This window comes from Gavia stellata, chromosome 2 (genome assembly GCF_030936135.1).
Source record: "Gavia stellata isolate bGavSte3 chromosome 2, bGavSte3.hap2, whole genome shotgun sequence".
NCBI lineage: Eukaryota > Metazoa > Chordata > Aves > Gaviiformes > Gaviidae > Gavia > Gavia stellata.
In genome coordinates, this window is record NC_082595.1 from 78,763,860 (window position 1) to 78,783,453 (window position 19,594).

Below are 19,594 nucleotides of genomic sequence, written 5' to 3' on the forward strand. Positions count from 1 at the left end.
CAGCATTTAAAAATCTCTTCCTTAGTGTTTTCTAACTGCCTGCACAGCGGTTCTGCAAAAATAAGGACTACAAATCAAATAAGACAGAGCTTCATCAGTTTACAAACTATATGATGCACTTGTCTGTGTCTGCACTTGTGTCATAAAAGGCCTGGGTAGTCCCCAGTGTAAACAGTAGAAGTTAGAAAGGAAGAAAGCCCTGTTATTTTTCAAATAAATTAATAGTTTAGTACCAGTATGTCTATTCCTGATGTCTCACTGTTTTTCATCACATTCTCTGTCTTAAGGGAAAGTGGTGAGCTAACAGATGTCATGGCAGAATCAAAAGATGCTGAAGTTACCTTAAATTGTTATTTTTTTACCACTATGGATCAACCTGACGTTGAAGACAAAGGAGAATATCCATTTCATTTACTAAGGAGGCTGTGGAATGATCCAATGCTTTATCACAAGTGAAAATAAATGAAGTACCTTTTTGCCAGAAATGAACAGAGAATGACATCCATCATGGATCAATTGCCACCTTAAACCTCAGAGGAATATAGATATTGCAGCCTTCCTTTGCAATAAGAGCTTAAGCCAAGTTACTGTATTTATATGCCTGAAAAAATGGATCCTCTACCCTTTCCTAATACTGCCTCTGCAGTTACCATTTGAGAACTAACTAGAAATCTCCAAAGTGCCCAGTGTACCTCAATGCACAAGAAAACAGGGATCGATGCATGACGAAGAATTTTTACAATCTTAAAATGCACTGGAGTGGGAATGGAGCAAAGAGTGCAGGGGCAGTGAATGCCCCTATGTCATCTATGTCTTGAAGGCACATGCATAAAGTCCAAGTGCCCAGGTGAAGAATTTCACTCAAGGGCAGCGTATTTCAACATGTAAGTGGCTCTGCTTCATAAAGAAGAGAGTGTAAAATGAAATAGTGACATGTGAAATAGAGAAAAAAGAATGAGATTCAGTAACCCTCAGTAAGGGAGGAGATTTCTTCCTAGTCCTATGTCCCTACCTACATTCATGCTGTGGTTTAAAACATAGGCTTAGTCATCCAGAAGCACTGCAAGTAAACCATTGCAGGGGCTTCTATTATAAGCAAATTTGAAGCACAATCAGACGCAAATGATTGCAGGACATTTTTTGCAAGTTTCTTTTTCACAAAAACTGTAAATTAAAGATGAAAAATATTCTTGTCAGTCAGAAGTGCCTGGAAATTTCGTGGTACCTTTTAAATCCAATGGGAATGCTATCTTAGAATAAACAGCATTGTACTAGGCTGCATCTTCAGGAACTGGTATTGCTGCATTGTTGTCTTCACAGATTTAATATTTGGCCTTAATTATCTGTTTTGATGACTCTGCCTAGTTCATTACCCTCAAGAATATCTTTTCTTTTTTGACTGTTGCTGAACTGGTACATCCATGAGGAACATCTACTGTAGCTTTGAAGAGCAGGAGGTTTTATCTTTGACAGATCAATTTAATACAGCAAGAAAGATGGTTTATAGCCAAGTTAATAATGTCTTCAAGTACACATTAAACAATTAAATGCAACCTTAAAACATTTTCAGTTTAACACTGTAAGAGTGAAATTTTCATACAAAACTTTGAAATCTCCCCTTCCATGCTATTAATGTAAGTAGTGCAATGTTTTTATTACTGTAAGTTACTGCAATGATGACGAGTGCTTTTTTCTTGCAGTCTTTCACAAGCTTTGCTACTGACTCGGCTTATCTTAGAGGTACAATTTATATGTTTCTCCACCTATCCTGCCTAATTAACATTTGGATCCCTGCCCAAAAATGTAATTAACTAAATTAAACTACGTAATTAGTTTGATAGCTATATACACTACCTAAATCTCTATCTCCAAAGGTGGTAGGTGTTCCACAACACTAACTTTCCCGGTGTCATGTCTGATCAGCCTCTCCTGTTACTTCTCCCAGTGCTGAAATCTCCCAGCTTATTTCTAAGAAGTGCCATGCTAAAACCAGAACTCTTAATACTACTGGTGTTTCCAGTGGCTCTCTAAGGTTTGAATCTACTTGCTTTTGCCGGTGTAGATTAGGAATAATTCTGCTAAGGTCACAAGAACGACAACCATGTAAACCCAGTAAAACAGGAGACTCCAACCTGAAAGTTTAAAATAAACATGTTTCTGAATGGTTGTCTCACTGATACAATTCCTGTGTCGTTTGCCAAGTACAGTGTCATTAATAAAAAGGCTTCCTTAACACAATATATCTGTGCAGAACCATTTTGAGAACAGTGTGGTGCTATTATAGTATTCCATGTTGCTCACATGTGGATATAAAAATCAGCAAAAACTTGAGACAGACACTGGAAAATTGCTATAAATTTAAGCCAGCTTTAAGAAGAGATACTGCTCCTAATAAACCACCTTCTTTTTATCTTTCTAATATTTCCACTGACATGAATTTCCTGCATTATGGCAGGCACTTGGTACCACATGTCAATAAAACTTGTGAAAAGCTATAAACCTTGTTTGATTCATATGGGAAACATTCATGTTTCTTTATAATACTGAGCAGACTTGGGAGAAAGTTTGGGAAATGCATAGTAACAATTTGGAAAAAAATATTTCTGCTTAAAACCCCCCTGAAATCAAAGTTCACATTCTGATGAATTTTTCCAGTGGAAGCTCATGTTGTGTACAACATAGTTACGAGGTGAGATGTACTTGTATTGCTTCTGTCCCTCTGGAGTTCATCCTTGAGGTCGGGGCCGTGTTTGGGCTAGTTTGGCTGCTTCAGCAGCTCCAGCTGTTAAAATCCCTGCCAGTTCCCAGACGGGGGTAAGCTACAGCCTCTGACGAGCCTCTCTCCATGCTGCTGCCTGTTCCCAGAGAGAGCCCTCCTCATCGTTAATGGGGCAGGTAGACGCTCCGGTGCCAGCTCATGACTAGCCCTGCACACATCTGCTTCTTCATCCTTCCCCATACAAAACCACAGAATCAGAATCACAGAATCACTAAGGTTGGAAAAGACCTGTAAGATCATCAAGTCCAACCATCAACTAACACCACCATGCCCATTAAACCATGTCCCACAATGCCTCATCCACACGTTCCTTGAACACCTCCAGGGATGGTGACTCCACCACCTCCTTGGGCAGCCTGTTCCACTGCTTCACCACTCTCTCAGTAAAGAAATTTTTCCTAATATCCAGCCTGAACCTCCCCTGGCGCAACTTGATGCCATTTCCTCTTGTCCTGTCGCTAGTCACTTGGGAGAAGAGACCAACACCCACCTCTCTGCAACCCCCTTTCAGGTAATTGTAGAGAGCGATGAGGTCTCCCCTCAGCCTCCTCTTCTCCAGACTGAACAACCCCAGTTCCCTCAGCCGCTCCTCATCAGACTTGTGCTCCAGACCCCTCACCAGCTTCGTTGCCCTTCTCTGGACACGCTCCGGCACCTCAATGTCCTTCCTGTAGTGAGGGGCCCAAAACTGAACACAGGATTCGAGGTGCGGCCTCACCAGCGCCGAGTACAGGGGCACGATCACCTCCCTAGTCCTGCTGGCCACACTATTTCTGATACAGGCCAGGATGCTGTTGGCCTTCTTGGCCACCTGGGCACACTGATGGCTCATCTTCAGCCGGCTGTCAATCAACACCCCCAGGTCCTTTTCTGCGGGGGAGCTTTCCAGCCACTCATCCCCAAGCCTGTAGCGTTACATGGGGTTGTTGCGACCCAAGTGCAGGACCCGGCACTTGGCCTTGTTGAACCTCATACAATTGGCCTCGGCCCATCTCCCTTCGGCCACATCTCCTGCTGTCCATCAGGGTGGCTGTGCATGGTCCAAGTGGGCTCCACAGGCAACCTTAGGCAGCAGCTGCTTTACATGAATCTGGCCACTCTGCCAGGCCTTCCTAAGGTTAGCACAGGTCCTTCTTCCTCTCCAGGAGCCTCTACCAACAGCTAAACAGGCCTTTCAAGTCTGTTGCTTGGGCAGCTCATGAATCCAGTCTCAACAATGGCCAAAGTGTCTCTTAATACAGATTTAGACATACCCCTGCCAAGTCTCACTAAGAAGGGGTGTCAGCCAGTCGGACAATCCAGGAACAATTCCCCTTTTCTAATACCAGCATCTTCACAATTCAGGATGTCTTTTGATCCTAAACGTCAATCCGGAAAGTGTTTATTTCACAACTGATGAGGCATCCGCCATTATCTTATGATCTTTGACATTATTTACTTTGGGCTAAAGTCTTGTCTTTGCCACTTTTTAATTTCTTCCTCTTTCTTCCTTAAGAGCAGGCATGCACAAGTCATTAAAATTGTTTTGATTATTTCCCTGTTTGTCAGTGTTTATGCATTCTTCATGCAAACTCCAGTCATTTATGATCACCCCGCATGAATGGGCTAAAAATTACACTGTTCTGAAACATCATATGTCACCAACAAAAAATTTACGAGTTTGTAGCTGCATTTCATATGGCTCTGCGCAAAAGTTATGACAAGCCTTGATTTATTATTTCTGTAAATATCATGTGTCCTTTCTTAGAAGTGTTTTCTGTTGTTTAGTAACATGCTTTGGTGTTGGGAAAACTGTGACAATACTCTGATCACCCTCATAGCTCCATGCTTTCAATGTCACTGACATTCAAGTAGTTATGTGCCTGTTGAACTGAATCGAAAAGATTTTGTACTCTTTAATCTGTTGTCTGGGAACTGCCACATGCTAGCAACAACAATCCAGCATTAGTAAGTGTGTGTGTGTGCCAACACCATGAATAGTCAGTCCTATGGAAGTGCTCCTAACATAGTGATCAGTATGGTGATCCCACCATAGACCCTTTGACTTGTTTTTTGGAAGCCTTTGGAAGCGCTTAGATCTTACTCTGACTGCATAGGAGGTAGTTAGGGCTCTTCATGTGGGTGATCTAAATCATTCTGCTGAGGCTGAGTACCCACCTTTTAGACACGGCAAAACCTAAATAGGTGCCTGAAGTTGACAGTCTGCATATGAGTCTCAATTATTCATGTTACAGCACAGTGTTGTGTCAACTTGGTAAAAAAAGCACTGATTTGGAAAAAAAGTCTGATTTATTTTCATTGTAATGCGTGACTTAAGGTGAAAAATGGATGGTGGCCTAATTTTCACAGTTACATCAAGTCATAGTTTATAACTATAATCCAAAATCCAGAGTTCAACTGGGGTATTGAAGTCCAAGCAATTCATAACGCAGCTCCACAGCCTGCTCTCCATCCTGCTCGGCAGCCTCATCCGAGCGCAGAGCTGCCTGGCTGCCCGGGGCAACAATGCAGGGCACCCCAACGTGGCACACTCATCTCCAAACTCATTTTCTGCATGAACGTCAGAAAGAAAATGAGTGGAGAATTAAGGGCATTGTGGCTTAGGTGCACTCTTCACTGGGTAAAAAACTGGCTGGACGGCTGAGCCCAGAGCATCGTGGTGAATGGAGTGAAATCCAGTTGGTGGCCGGTCACAAGCGGAGTCCCCCAGGGCTCAGTTTTGGGGCCAGTCTTGTTTAATATCTTTATCAATGATCTGGATGAGGGGATTGAGTGCACCCTCAGCAAGTTTGCAAACGACACCAAACTGGGTAGATGTGTTGATCTGCTGGAGGGTCGGAAGGCTCTGCAGAGGGATCTGGACAGGCTGGATCGATGGGCTGAGGCCAATTGTATGAGGTTCAACAAGGCCAAGTGCCGGGTCCTGCACTTGGGTCGCAACAACCCCATGTAACGCTACAGGCTTGGGGATGAGTGGCTGGAAAGCTGCCCCGCAGAAAAGGACCTGGGGGTGTTGATTGACAGCCGGCTGAAGATGAGCCATCAGTGTGCCCAGGTGGCCAAGAAGGCCAACAGCATCCTGGTCTGTATCAGAAATAGTGTGGCCAGCAGGAGTAGGGAGGTGATCGTGCCCCTGTACTCGGCGCTGGTGAGGCCGCACCTCGAATCCTGTGTTCAGTTTTGGGCCCCTCACTACAAGAAGGACATTGAGGAGCTGGAGCGTGTCCAGAGAAGGGCGATGAAGCTGGTGAGGGGTCTGGAGCAGAAGTCTGATGAGGAGCGGCTGAGGGAACTGGGTTCAGTCTGGAGAAGAGGAGGCTGAGGGGAGACCTCATCGCTCTCTACAATTACCTGAAAGGGGGTTGCAGAGAGGTGGGTGTTGGTCTCTTCTCCCAAGTGACTAGCAACAGCACAAGAGGAAATGGCCTCAAGTTGCACCAGGGGAGGTTCAGGCTGGATATTAGGAAAAATTTCTTTACTGAGAGAGTGGTGAAGCAGTGGAACAGGCTGCCCAAGGAGGTGGTGGAGTCACCATCCCTGGAGGTGTTCAAGGAACGTGTGGACGTGGCATTGTGGGACCTGGTTTAGTGGGCATGGTGGTGTTGTGTTGATGGTTGGACTTGATGATCTTACAGGTCTTTTCCAACCTTAATGATTCTCTGATTTCTGGGCAAGTAATGTTAGACATAAATACAAAGCTTTTGGAGGACAGATTGTCCCATCACATGACATGTAGCCCTATGGGAGGTGCAGATGCATAGGTCTGCTGCAGCAGGAGTGCCCAGGCTTTAGCGTTAGGCTCCTAACTGCCTTACTCTTAAATGGCTGTTGAGCTCAGGTGACCCCTCTTGTTCAAGAAGCAATGCTGGCTGCTTAATACTCTCATTATTCTGTTCTTTAATCCCCTTTTGAAAGCAATATAGAGCCCCTGTTATGGTGCTGTAGGTAATGCCTAGGATGCCCACAACGTAGCTGCATTTCACTCAGCTTTATGCTGCCTTTGAAGTACCTGTCTTTACCCTGAGCATTTGCTGTGGGAAGTTAGGGATTAAGCCTATATTTTCTAAAAAATGGAGATATCCTGTACCTATTTGATAGTATTTCCATAAATGTCATAATGCACAGAATGTTACACAAAATCTCAGTTATGTTTTTCCCTCAAAAATTATTCTAAGACAAACCTCTTCATGTTTTATGTTCATACAACCCATGCAATTTCCCTTTATCAAAATATCTCAGTTTAGTGCCTTTGTTTAAATTTGTTTCATGAAACTTCTCACCTCTTCACAAGCTCTCATTATTTTCCTGTTTGTTGTACCACAAATAAAAATTTCCTTCACTACCCCTAGAAGTGATTTTCTTTTGAATTCTCCTTTGCTTTAAACCATCAACAAGCTGACTCTCTTTCAGTAAAGAGTTCACAGAAATCATTTTAGTGTGATTGCTTGCTAAGCTCCACAGGAAAAATCAACTCAAAAAAGCAACACTAATTGGGATGGAACTTAATCGCATGCTTAATGATAAGAACACCCAAAGCTCCCCCAAAGAGGGAAAGCCAGCAGCCCATGTTTTTGTGCTTTCCAGAGCAGAGGCCAGAAAAAGGAAGCCCAAGGAAGTGAATCATGTATTTATTTCCTTGATCCCTGAAAAAAAAAAAAAAAAAAGAAAAGGCTTTCTTCTAATCATGAATAAGGATGACAACATTTGAAAACGTTGTTTACAGGGAGCTTTTATGAAATGGTTGCCATTTCCATGCTGGAAAGCAATTTCTCAGGAAAGGAAGGAAACTGGTGCCTCCTGGAAGGAGGAACACTTCTACATGAGCTTGTAGGAGCTCCCTTTCTCTTCTGCATGACTTGAGCATCTACCCTGCAGGCAGTACCTATGTGGAATGCAGTAGTGCCCATGCCTTTCTCCCTTGCCTTTCCCCTGTAAAAGGCGAAGCTTTCCAGATGGGGAAGAGAAGAGGACATCAGAACTGGAATTCGGTGGCTGCAGTGCAGTGTGAAGCAGAATACCATAAAGAATATCCCTAACAACATTTTACATGTGAAAGCATTTCTAAAAAACCTTAGATTCGGCCAAAATGGAAGATAGGATTGGTGGAAAGTTTTTTACATATTCTGATGATAATTATCTAGTCTCCTTTCTCTGTAAGCACAATTTTTTAAGGTCAGAAACCTAATTTATATCAGTTATTATATAATGCAGACAAGTTCCAAATATCTAAAATTCTAGCATTCCATGCTAACAACTCTCAATTACCTTTAGTTATTATTTAACTTCTCAAAAATTTTCTGCACTGGCAATATTTCATGGAACAGCTCCCACTACTTAATTAAAAAGGAGTCCTTTTCATTTTGAGTAATGATATGGAGAACCAGGAAACTTGCTAAAAACAATTAATTATGTGCACAGTAATTGTGCACTTAAAATGGCCGATCTTATTATAAATAGTGGCACTTTAGCCAGCGAGTTTAGATGGCCATATGAGAAGAGTAAGAGAGAGAAGTGGTAGGTGACTCTAAATGTATGATTTTAGTGTATTTTTAGATACACATCTCTGTTATTTTATATACATCGCTTACAAGAAGAGAAAACTGTAAAAGAAATTGCAGATATAGATGATAAGATCTAGAACTGTGGACTAATGTTATGCCTAATTGACTGTCTCTCTGCAAGACCTTGTAGCACATGTCAGTTGATACGATGTCTGATACTCCATAAGGCCTACAGAGGTCCTACACCCTGGGAGATTTCCAGGTCCTGTTGTTTGAAGGAGGTGGTAGCTGTGGGCAAAGGGAGAGAGGAGGACGGCAGCTTTAGATTCAGGTAGCCACAGGAGAGCCCTGCTTTTTAAAAAGCCATGAAGGATTTCCCCAACAACATTTTATAAAAATGAAACCATTTCTCAAATGTTTCAGATTTGGTGCAAGTGGGTTACATGGTTGTTGGGAAGTTTTATGAGTGTCCTCTCAAGATGACTTCTTAACTCATTTTTTTACTCTTCGCTGCAGATGAGGTTATCTGAAATCCATGCAAATCATACTTCTGTGTGGTGGTCTGCTACTGTCCCTCATGGAGCTGAGCTTGCTAATCATTCATCTGTGACCACCGAGTAAGTGCTCAGTCCAGTGAGCAACACTGCACAGCAAGTTCCTCAAGAGTTATCGTAAAGAGAGAGACTAAATTATGGACTTACATGGCCAGGACCTTGGTTGAAATAGACTAAAATAATGCCTCAAAACCAATGGCCTGTACTTACTTACACAAAATGAAAAAATGGCTCAGAGCTCAGATCAGAATGCCAGATCTTCCTAATTGATTACATCGACAAGGGTAATAAATGAGAGGTCTATCACTGGGTTAAACAATCACAAGAAAATACATCTCCTGTCTAGCACCAATTGATATATTGCTAATAAAATGTCATTTAGTCCCATCATATGGGGCTTATACAAATTGAGCAGCTTTTTTTTGACATCATGCACTTCATTTTGAATCAGCAAATTTAAGAAAACCGAGATGTAAAAGCAACCAAACTAATGACCTTTGCCATATCAAGTGAACCTTCTACAAGGTCAAGATATTTGTGCTACTGAAAGGAAAACCTGTCATTTTTGCAATACATTAATCACATGGTGGTAGCTGAGGACATGGGGGCTGAAATGCACAATTGCATTCTTTCCATGGCTCTTATAATATACTCTACCCTGAGGATTTTGTGCAAGTACTCTGTAGGGAATGAAAGGCTAGAGGTCGTGTGAGCGTATAATGTTCAGGGATGGTGCAAGAAATCAAATATTTCCTTAGAGAGTTCTTTTTAATTAATCAAATGAAATATGTTTGTAATATCTCCAGTGCTGAACGCTTTTGATGTTTTATTCAAAAAGCCACACAATGTCTCTAGGTTACAGTAAAGGCACAATAACTCATGCAGAGGATTAGAAGCATGGGACGGTAGAAAACAAGTATAATAGGGCATTTTTGTCCCCACTGAGAATCATAGAATGGTTTGGGTTGGAAAGGACCTTAAAGGTCGTCTAGTTCCAACCCCTCTGCCATGGGCAGGGACACCTTGCACTAGACCAGGTTGCTCAAAGCCCCGTCCAACCTGGCCTTGAACACTTCCAGGGAGGGGGCATCCACAACTTCTCTGGGCAGCCTGTTCCAGTGCCTCAACACCCGCATGGTGAAGAATTTCTTCCTTATGTCTAGTCTAAACCTACCCTCTTTCAGTTTAAAGCCATCGCCCCTTGTCCTGTCACTACATGCCCTTGTAAAAAGTCTCTCTCCAGCTTTCCTGTAGGCCCCCTTCAGGTACTGGAAGGCTGCTATAAGGTCTCCCCGGAGCCTTCTCTTCTCCAGGCTGAACAACTCCAACTCTCTCAGCCTGTCTTCATAGGAGAGGTGCTCCAGCCCTCTGATCATCTTTGTGGCCCTCCTCTGGACTCGCTCCAACAGGTCCATGTCCTTCTTATGTTGGGGGCCCCAGAGCTGGATGCAGTACTCCAGATGGGGTCTCATGAGAGCAGAGTAGAGGGGGAGAATCCCCTCCCTCGACCTGCTGGTCACGCTTCTTTCGATGCAGCCCAGGATATGGTTGGCTTTCTGGGCTGCAAGTGTGCACATGGCTGGCTAATGGTTGAGCTTCTCATCAACCAACACCCCCAAGTCCTTCTCCTCAGGGCTGCTCTCAATCCATTCTCTGCCCAGCCTTTATTTGTGCTTGGGATTGCCCTGACCCACGTGCAGGACCTTGCATCCACAACAAAATATCAGTTCATTACTTCAGCTGTGGTGCTGCAAGATTGGAACATGATTTAAGCAGAAAAGGTTCTGTTCCTTAGAAAACAAGGCAAGCAGAAAAAAAAAAAAAACCAGGACAGGAACACCAGTGTCTGCAAAGGAGAGATTTTGTGAGGTGAGTCTCTGTGGCTGGATCTATGCTACACATGACGAGGCATAAGCACAGCACCTTAAGCAATGGCATGAGATCACCTGTACTATTTCATCACTTGCACCGACTCTGGCACAGGTTTGGCCCCTGCCAGTGGCTATTCTCATGTGCCGGGGACCTTTCCCCCTGGGGAGTGTGGCTGCAGTTTCCCTCTTTTTGGTGCAGGGACACACTCCTGCATGAGGAGGCCTGGATGAGTGGCTCCTGGATTACTTTGTGTACTGGTATGGGGTGGCTGTGTGTACGGCTCCGAGGTCAAGCAGCACCTTGGCCCATGTGACGCGGCATCCTTTCGGGGAAGACTCTTGCACAACCCTATACAATTCTTGTATCCTTTTAAGTGTGTGCTTTGTAAAGCTTCACTGTTTACCATTCTTGATTGATGCAGATTTCCCTTTGATGTGCTTGGTCCTGAGAATTCCCTTTTAGACTGATAACAAGGATTGGAAATACAGCATCCTGGCACCTTTGTTAATTTGTGCAGGGTCTCCACTTCAACAAGAGTTCTGGCAGTTGTGAGCCACATGTCACCAGAGACTGGACATGTATTTAAAATGGGATTATATCAGTCTTGGTTTTCTATTTCACTCCCCTGTGCTGTTGTTAAATGCTCTAGAGAGCATGTGCAGCCATGCCACCGAAGACCTCTCCAGCCATCAAAGCTCTCTCAGGTTTAGATTCCATTTGCAAATGCACGTATGTAGCTGAAATAATTGCTGCCGTTGCCAGGCCCACTTTGGCAATAGCAATAAATGGTTTATAGGCAGTTTCAGAGGACTATTGCTATGCATCAATAAAGCCATTTGTGCAACGGTTTTGGTCATACTGTTCTAAGGCTGCTATGCCAAAATTCTTTTGGGAGATACCTGTGGCCAGCTTAAGTGTTTTGCTTGCTGCCAAGCAACTCTTCTGTGGTTTTAATATGCAGTGGGGGAGTGTTAATAAGCTTTTGTTACTAGCTAGCCTAAGAGGCTACTACATTTTCAATCATGTTAGCCTCTTAGCTGCCTCCATAAGCTCCTGTCTGGATTAGAAACCTCCTTTTACAGGCCAGTTTCTAATTGCTAATGTCTAGTTTTTCCAGCAGTCTGTTTCTGATTCCAACCACGTCCCTTATCAGAACTCACTCAGCCCTGCAAAGTCGCTGTGTTGACTATCTATCTGCCTTAGATCATCCTCATATGCTAACAATTTCTCTTACTTTCTGAACCCTTTAGTTATATATTTGCTTCTTTGCTTTATTTTTACACAGAGTTCAGTGCACCTTACCTTCATAGCGAGGTAGTTCCTCCTCTGCCTGTGCTAATGGAAAATCATTCACAACCCCAAATCCCATACTGTGAAAGAGAAATCAAGCAAATATCTGAGTGTCTTCACTTTTGTAAGGAGAAGTTCATAGTGAGAATTTACTATTTTTTCATTAGATCGCTGATAATAAGTTTTGACACTGGACTGGGTACTCAGTACTATGTTGTCACTGTCCAAGAGGTCTATTGCAAGTGTCATTTCTACTCCCCCCAAACCTGCTACAGAGATGTAAGAATCACCAGAAGGGCCGGCTGTTCAAGTGTATTGTTCTGTGTCCAGACTTTCATCCAGAAAGGGATGGCTTCTAGTCTGGCTTGAAGATCAGCCCACCAAAATAATTAAACCTTTGACCAGAGAATACCTCAAGGAGGAAACTGGAGGACCTGACAACTGAGAGATATTAATAAAATGCTACAAATACTGTCTTTTCATCCAGTGAAAAATGCAAGATGTTCTAAACTAAATACATCATATCCAGATCCTTTTCATTGAGCTGTCAAATGCAGAAAGCATATCAAACTATGAAATTGGTAACACACACACAAAAAAAAAGAAATCACGGTTGGTAGTGTCTGACTTTTCCTGCAGTGGACTGGGTAAGGCAGCAGGGAGCTGTCTCTCAGCAGCGAGCACACCGGACATCTCTCTGATGATACCAGTCCTAGAGGTAGCTGGACGAGGTCCCAGAGTGGAAACTTGGCATTTGCCTAAAAGCTGGAGACAATGGAAGCTGTTCCTTCTGCCACGGATGAGAAATTGGTCGTATCTGTTGGCCCCAGTTCATAAGGGTGGACTAGTAGCTGGAAACCGCTGACCAGGAAACAGGCTGCGCTCGCCGTGAGGACTGGGAAGATCTTTAAGGGTTTATGCACAGCAATGAATGCTCTGTTGTTATTATCTTTTATCCACAGATATACCCAAGGTGCTGTTTATGCCACCTTTTCCGTGAAAGGGAGACAATAAGAGGGAACACGATCTTCTCGTGCAGATCATTGCTATTAATGACAGTACGTTCAGGACAAAATAGAGGACATGCTGAGGAAATGGTTCTGTGACAAACGGGCTGATGAAAACCTAAACGGATGCTTGAGTGAGGTGCAGGCTGCAGAGCTGGAGCAGAAGTGAGCTGCTGATACCCCGGGAGCGTGCTCAACAAATTACTCTCTTCTTAGGTCACTTCCAGGCACAGTGCGAGTTACGGGCATTTAACCTATGAAATCACTTCTGGCGTGGTTTTGGGGAGATACTCCCACTATGTAAGTGATTACGTAGGAAGCCTAAGTTTAGACAGCGTAGCTTCAACCCCACTCTGGTACCTAGAGCATTTCTCACTTCCCATTGTGGAGCAAGTGGCCTTGTCCCAGCTCCACGTCAGCGTGAGACCCAGGCCAGCATCACGCAGCCCCTGTGCCGCAGCTGCTGCGGGGCACGAGCCAGGGCCTGTGCCCCAGGACGGAGTGAGGAGAGGTGAGCAACCTGGATAGCAGCCTGGTGGCTGGTGCACCCCAATAGCTCACTGTAACGCAACCAGATTCGAGATTTGTGCCTCTGAGAGGTCTCTGTAGGGGAGGGCTAGCCTGAAACAATGACCTTAGCAAACACTGTTGGTTTGTCTTGTTTGCCCTCCAGGAAATGTTTATTTACCCAGGCTTTTCCTGAAGACATGTGTTGCGTAGAACGTCCTCAGCTGAGGGATGGGGCATTTCAGTTCAATGGGTATTTTGCAACCTACGTGTTTGTGATAATATGTGCTCTTAAAAAGAAAGCAGACACCAAACTGCCTAATTAGTTTTACCACAAGTGTTGGAGGTAACATGCGTGATTGCCATCGTAGAAAGAGTTTAAAGTTACATCTCTTTACTTGGATCAAATGATTTACGTTGTACCTTTCCCATACAGTCAGGGTCACTGCCTCCTGTTGTAGCCAATCAGTTTGTTTCCCTTATTTTCTACCTGGGAGTCCCACAAGAAAGACCAAAACATTCATAAGTTGGGAAAACGTGACTGGAGAAACCCGAATCCAAATCCACTGGGGCAGCGGTACCCCCAGAGCTGTGTGAGAGCACCTTTCAGTGTAGGACCTGTCCCTTACAGGGTTCGGGCTCATCTGGTGCTCTCGGCTCCTGCCTGTCGGAATGCTGCTCTCACCAGCAGGGTCAGCAAGCCATTTTCACAAAGATCCACTTCTTCACGTGTTAGGAGTCCTTTCTACATCTAAAATACCCTTTAGAAAGCAATACATGAAAGCAGTAATGCTGGTTTTGTTTGCTAAAGCCACCTGCCTTACTGAACCAGATACAATCCTGTAAAACTTAAGGCACCCAGTAGTATATCTCTTGGTGGCAGGTGGTTGCATCCCCGGTGGAGGTAAGAAGGCACTTCCCAGCTCCTCGGCAAGCTTCTCTGCCTGAGGGGGCCAGTGCTGTACAAGCTGTGCTCTTGGCTGGCACGGGCACAGCCAGCACAGCGTTGGCCATGGTGTGTGGCCCACCAGTGAGAGGCAGCAGGTTTGGACAGCAGCTGTGCCCAAACCTGCACCCTGTGGGAGAGGGGCTGCAACGGCAGAGCTGCTGCAGCCAAACCCATGGGATGCATTTAGTCCACCTGCGATTTTCCATAGTCACCCCCTTTTCTACCAGTTGCTCCCTGTGCACCACTGACACAAGATTGCTTATTAAAGAAAAATCCCATTGGCATGCTTTTTGAAGCAGGCTATAGCTTTCTTGTGTCTCTGCCCCCAAATAACAATTCCTTCTGTTTTCCAAAAATGGGTCACATTCACAGTGCAGGTGTGCAAGAGCATGAGCAGGCTGGGAGCAGCGTGCAATGGCAAAGGAGGCATGAAAAACTCCTACCGTCAACCACGGGTTTGGGCTGTGAGCTCTTCAGCCGCAGCGAGGGCCTGAAGCGGGTTCGGTCGTTGAAGCTCCAGCTCTTCTGGACTTTGGTTGGGCTGCCCTCGGTGGCAATGTCGGCACTTGGTGACCGGCGATCTCCAACTGAAGACTGCCTGTTCTTTATACTTTGACCTCGTGGGCTGGCCATCCGGACCCGCTCCTTAAAACTTAGCTTTTGACTGTGAAGAGGAGAAATATATTTTATTTCGTTGTTCTCCCACTCCATTTCTTTTTTCTATTGTATGATAATCAAAAATAATTTCTAAAAATTCTCAGTAATACGAATCTGTTTCTTACACACTTTTATTTTCATTGAATATATTTCAATTGGGAATGAAACTGATTTGATGTAATTGTTTTTTGATAGAGACATTATCAATGGCAGTCTATCTTACAGTACAGAATAACCTTGTAAAGGCAATTAAAATTAACAAATAGAAACAAATTTCACCCAATTGTTACAGATTAACATCTAAGATTTTTTTTTTATTCCTTGACATTTAAATAGGTCTATTTTCATCTTAGTCAGCCCAGCTCAGTGCATTTCTGGCCATCTCTTCAGATAAACAAGAACAAAATGTATTCTATTATTACTGCATGCCATGTAGTGTTGTTTTTTTGTTTTAAGCAGGCAAAAGTATTGTTAGTATATTCATGCTTTTTCAAAATGTGGCACTTCCAACATTTCATATGCATTGTTAGTGGCCACTCATATCCAGAATTCCTTGTTACAGCACTTGCTTGGACAAGATGAAACCAAAATTAACAAAACATCCAAGAAACAGCGTGATGACCATTCAATGGAAATATAATGATATGCTGTGTGCTCACTAAAGTCATTGCTGGAGATTAAGCTGGGAGCTGACTACCTGCAGGTGGTATTGGACACGTGCTTTAGGACAGGTACTAGAGCCCAGCCAAAGCTCATGACTGTGACTGCTGGATCAATGGTGGCCCTGTGGTCTTATAGTTGGCCAATTGTAAGATGATTTTTTTCCCTCCTGTGCTTCTAACCCTCCCCTCCAGTCAGCAAAGTGTGGGATAGGTACTTTTTCTACTTCCCAGTGCTTAGATTACCTTTGCTCATGTTCAAACATACCTGATGAACATCCTGTGGTCATCCTTACTATCTGCCTATGCTTTTTCATTATTTAACACTTTTGCTTTTGTTTGTCTCTTCGTGTAGCAGAAGGCACAAAGGGGAAACAGACAGGAAGTCTGATACCAAGGTTTGGAAGCCTTGTTTTATCTATAAGGTTATGTTCAATCGCCTGTACAAGGGAATGGTCGTCTTGAGCAGTGGTCCTGGTCTTGCCAGGGGAGAGATGATGGGAGCAATGCAGTAGCTGCTCATGGTATGATGTTACCCAGTCTTGCAGTCTTACTGCCCTGGCATAGGCTTTGGGGGTGCTTTTGAAACACCTATAGCAAAGACTGTCTACCTGCAAATTATATTTGTACTTGAAGTTAAAAGACTTTCTAGTACTCTCTAACTCTTTGCATTTAACTTCAGCATGCCCATGAAAGATGTTTTCAACAGAAATTAATTCTGCAGCTAATTAACTAATGCTAACATGGACTATGTGGTTCTTAGATGTTTAACCTACTGCACTCTGAAAATACAGTGTTAATATGTAATTACATGGAATGGAATGTAGTTATAAACTTCTGTGGCTGTGAAATGTTGAGATAATCAGGTATCTTTGTCCATGCACAGCATAGCATGGCATAGCATTTCATTCTGAATACAAACATCACTGAGAGCAGAAAGGATGCAGCTTGTAGCAGGCAAAGCACATGCTGGGAAGCTTATAATGAGATAATTTTCAAGAATGCTAAAAAATGAGCACATCAATAGAAAGATTATTAGATAAATGTATTTCTATATGGCATGTTGAATTACTTGAAAGAATACCTTTACTATAATTTCTGAATGCAATCCCCTTCTTCCCTTGCCCAAAGAAAGCAATTGTTGAAATAAACACAGGATGGTGCTGGAAATGTTACCTATTTCCATTGCAAATTGTTACCCACACCTGCAGTACTGTGTGCTGTTGCATATGCAATACAAAAGACCCACAGAACCTTCTATTTGAAAGAAAACTGAGCACTAAAATTTAATTTTCAATAAAAATTACATTTCAAGACTGAATTACATTTCAGGTCAGGAATCTTTTGCATTGTGCAACTTAATGAAAATATAAGCAGTAAAATATTTATTAACCACATTATTGCATTGTCATACTATGCAACATGAGCAACAGAATCAAAATGGACTCTTACTACAGATATTATTCCTAGGCATGTCTCGCCTGTGCTTTTTTTAACTCCTCTTACGGCTCAAATTGTATTTGCTATTGAAGCATGAAATCAAATTATATTTTTGTTGACAAATCTTAGAATAAAAAAGTTTCTGGACTGCTCTCTTCCTGTTGCACTAATTAAAATAAAAGGAAAATTGATAAAATAGCCATAAAAATGATCAGTATGGATCATATTTTTTATAATCCCATTAACTCCAAAACAAAAATTAAAATAAAAAAATGAAAAAAGCATATGTGTTTTTCTGTCAATTAATTTGTACTAATGAAAGCAATGGCTGCCTTTAAATGATTTGTACACATGGTTATTTCATTTATAAAAGCTGAATGGTACACAATGGCTACTTAACCTGAATATCTTTAGTTCTCCAAATCAAAGCAATGAGGCAATGGTGAAAGGAACAGTAGGCACTTCATCTGTACTAGAGACATTTTTCAAAAATGCAACACTGAGGATGAAAATATTAATTTAAAATGCAGACCTCATACTTAAAAAAAATCTGCTTTGTAGCAATGGCAATGTAATGGCATGCCAAGGGGCCATGCGGAGGATGCTGCATCGTGAAGAGAAACGCAGCCCCTGAAGAAAGCGTGGTTTGGAAACTCTATTTTGCATCTTGAGAGTTTCTCCAAGACACTGGTTATAGCAGTTTTTTGCTTCTTGGATCCCTGTTCCTATTTTGAGACTGGTGTGAAATGTTCCTGAAGTCACTGGGTCCTACTCAGCGTAGACATAAATCACAGGACCTGCAGCAGTGGAGAATTCATGCTTGGGAGAAGAAAGCTGCTGTCCTTGGGAGCCCTGTGCCATGGGGCTCTTCTAGATATGATCAATAACAGATCCTGAAGTAATAACTGAATCAGAGCATTTTGGGGGCATCCTGACTAGGCTTTTTCCCACAGTGAAAGTCCCTTTCCTTATAGGTTATATAGTTCCTGGCTCTTGATTCTCCATTGCAATAGTGGCGGAAAAAGTTTTAGAGATACAGAGTGGAGATAACCTTATGCCCTTTCAAGCATCCTTGGGCATTCTACACTTGAATCAGTGGCCACTGAAGCCTTTAGGGCCCTTTGCTCTGATTTAATGATGGTTGGAGTAGCACTGTCTAGTGCCATGCTAAAAATCCTTCACCACTTGCAGGACCGAGCCTGTTATGTTTTTCTCTCTCCCCCTTTCTCCTCTCTTTTTACAACATATCCAAAGGAAATCCCTTGAATTAATGTAAACCTGTTAGTGGCCATTGGAAATTCACATATCCCTGTAAGTAGTCCCAAACTTTAAGCTGAATGTTGGTCCAAAAGGCAAAAACCATGAGAAAGAATCAGGAAAATTAAATTGCACAAGTTCCTGAATCAGACCTAAGCGATAAGGATCTGAGAGAACCACAGCTGTCTCCAGTCTTCTCTGCATTCCTTTAGATACGTGTCTGTCCATCATTTCTTGTACCTTACACAACTGAGAGTTTATCCCAGTTGGTTTAGTTACATATTTGCTTCCTATTACAATCTTCCCTGGCAACGGTAATCTCCTTGGACCTATTGCTCCTCTATTCTTGTAGGCTGCAAATTGTGGAATGTACTCATATCGATAACGCTGAAGCTTTGAAGCATCTTTTGGTGGAGACCAATTACAACTGGCACCTGTGGGGAAAAAGCAAGTGACTTTTCTCTATTCGTTTGCCTTCTGGAAGGTCAGTTGGAGGATCCTACTTCTTATTCTTCCCATCAGTACATGCATGAGCCGTTCACTTCCGTGGAGTAACAAAGGACTTTCTAGTTCTTCTTTCTTCTTTTTTAAATTCCTGTCTCTTCCACCTTTGATTTATGAAGGAATAGGTGTTTAGAGACACTAGAGGTCACTGTAGCTTCACTGCAGGGGGAACGAAGACTTCTCTGCTGGACTTGGCTTTTCTCTCCCGTGCTCACAGCTCTGTCTGTCTTCCATGGACCATCCTACTACACTTCTTGGTTAACTGAGCATCTCTTTGTATCCCAGTCCCGCTCCCCTATTTCCCTGCGTACCTTCCTGCACTTCTGGTCAAGTTTATCTTCTGCCCTGCTTCAGCCTCACGCCTGCAGCACTACTGCTTGCTACTAGGCACAATTTACAATTTGTTTTTCAGATTTTCTTACTGAGCCGGCTGGTGGAAGCCGGAAGAGGAAGAAATTGAAATGAATCAGAGGTAACTGGAGGGCCTGAGGGTGAGGGGGAATGCTTTGGCTCTCGAGCTGAGGCAGAAGCTAAAACTGACAAAAATTATCCCCCATGACGAACAACAGCAAGCAAACGTACGTGCTAGTTTTCAGCAGTTAACTTCCAATAAATACA

General features: G+C 43.1%; 1 protein-coding gene across 5 annotated transcripts in view; it reads right to left on the minus strand.

Moving 5' to 3' along the window:
- The window catches only part of KCNQ5 (potassium voltage-gated channel subfamily Q member 5), a 302,911-nt gene that overhangs the window by 10,621 nt on the left and 272,696 nt on the right, over window positions 1-19,594 (minus strand). For 4 of the 5 annotated variants that reach the window (XM_059833319.1, XM_059833303.1, XM_059833299.1 and 1 more), the window contains one exon: window positions 14,903-15,123. The exons of the other annotated variant lie outside the window; for it this stretch is intronic. In XM_059833319.1, the coding sequence (XP_059689302.1) occupies window positions 14,903-15,123 (221 nt within the window). The remainder of the gene's footprint in view (window positions 1-14,902; window positions 15,124-19,594) is intronic. 5 annotated transcript variants of the gene reach the window in all.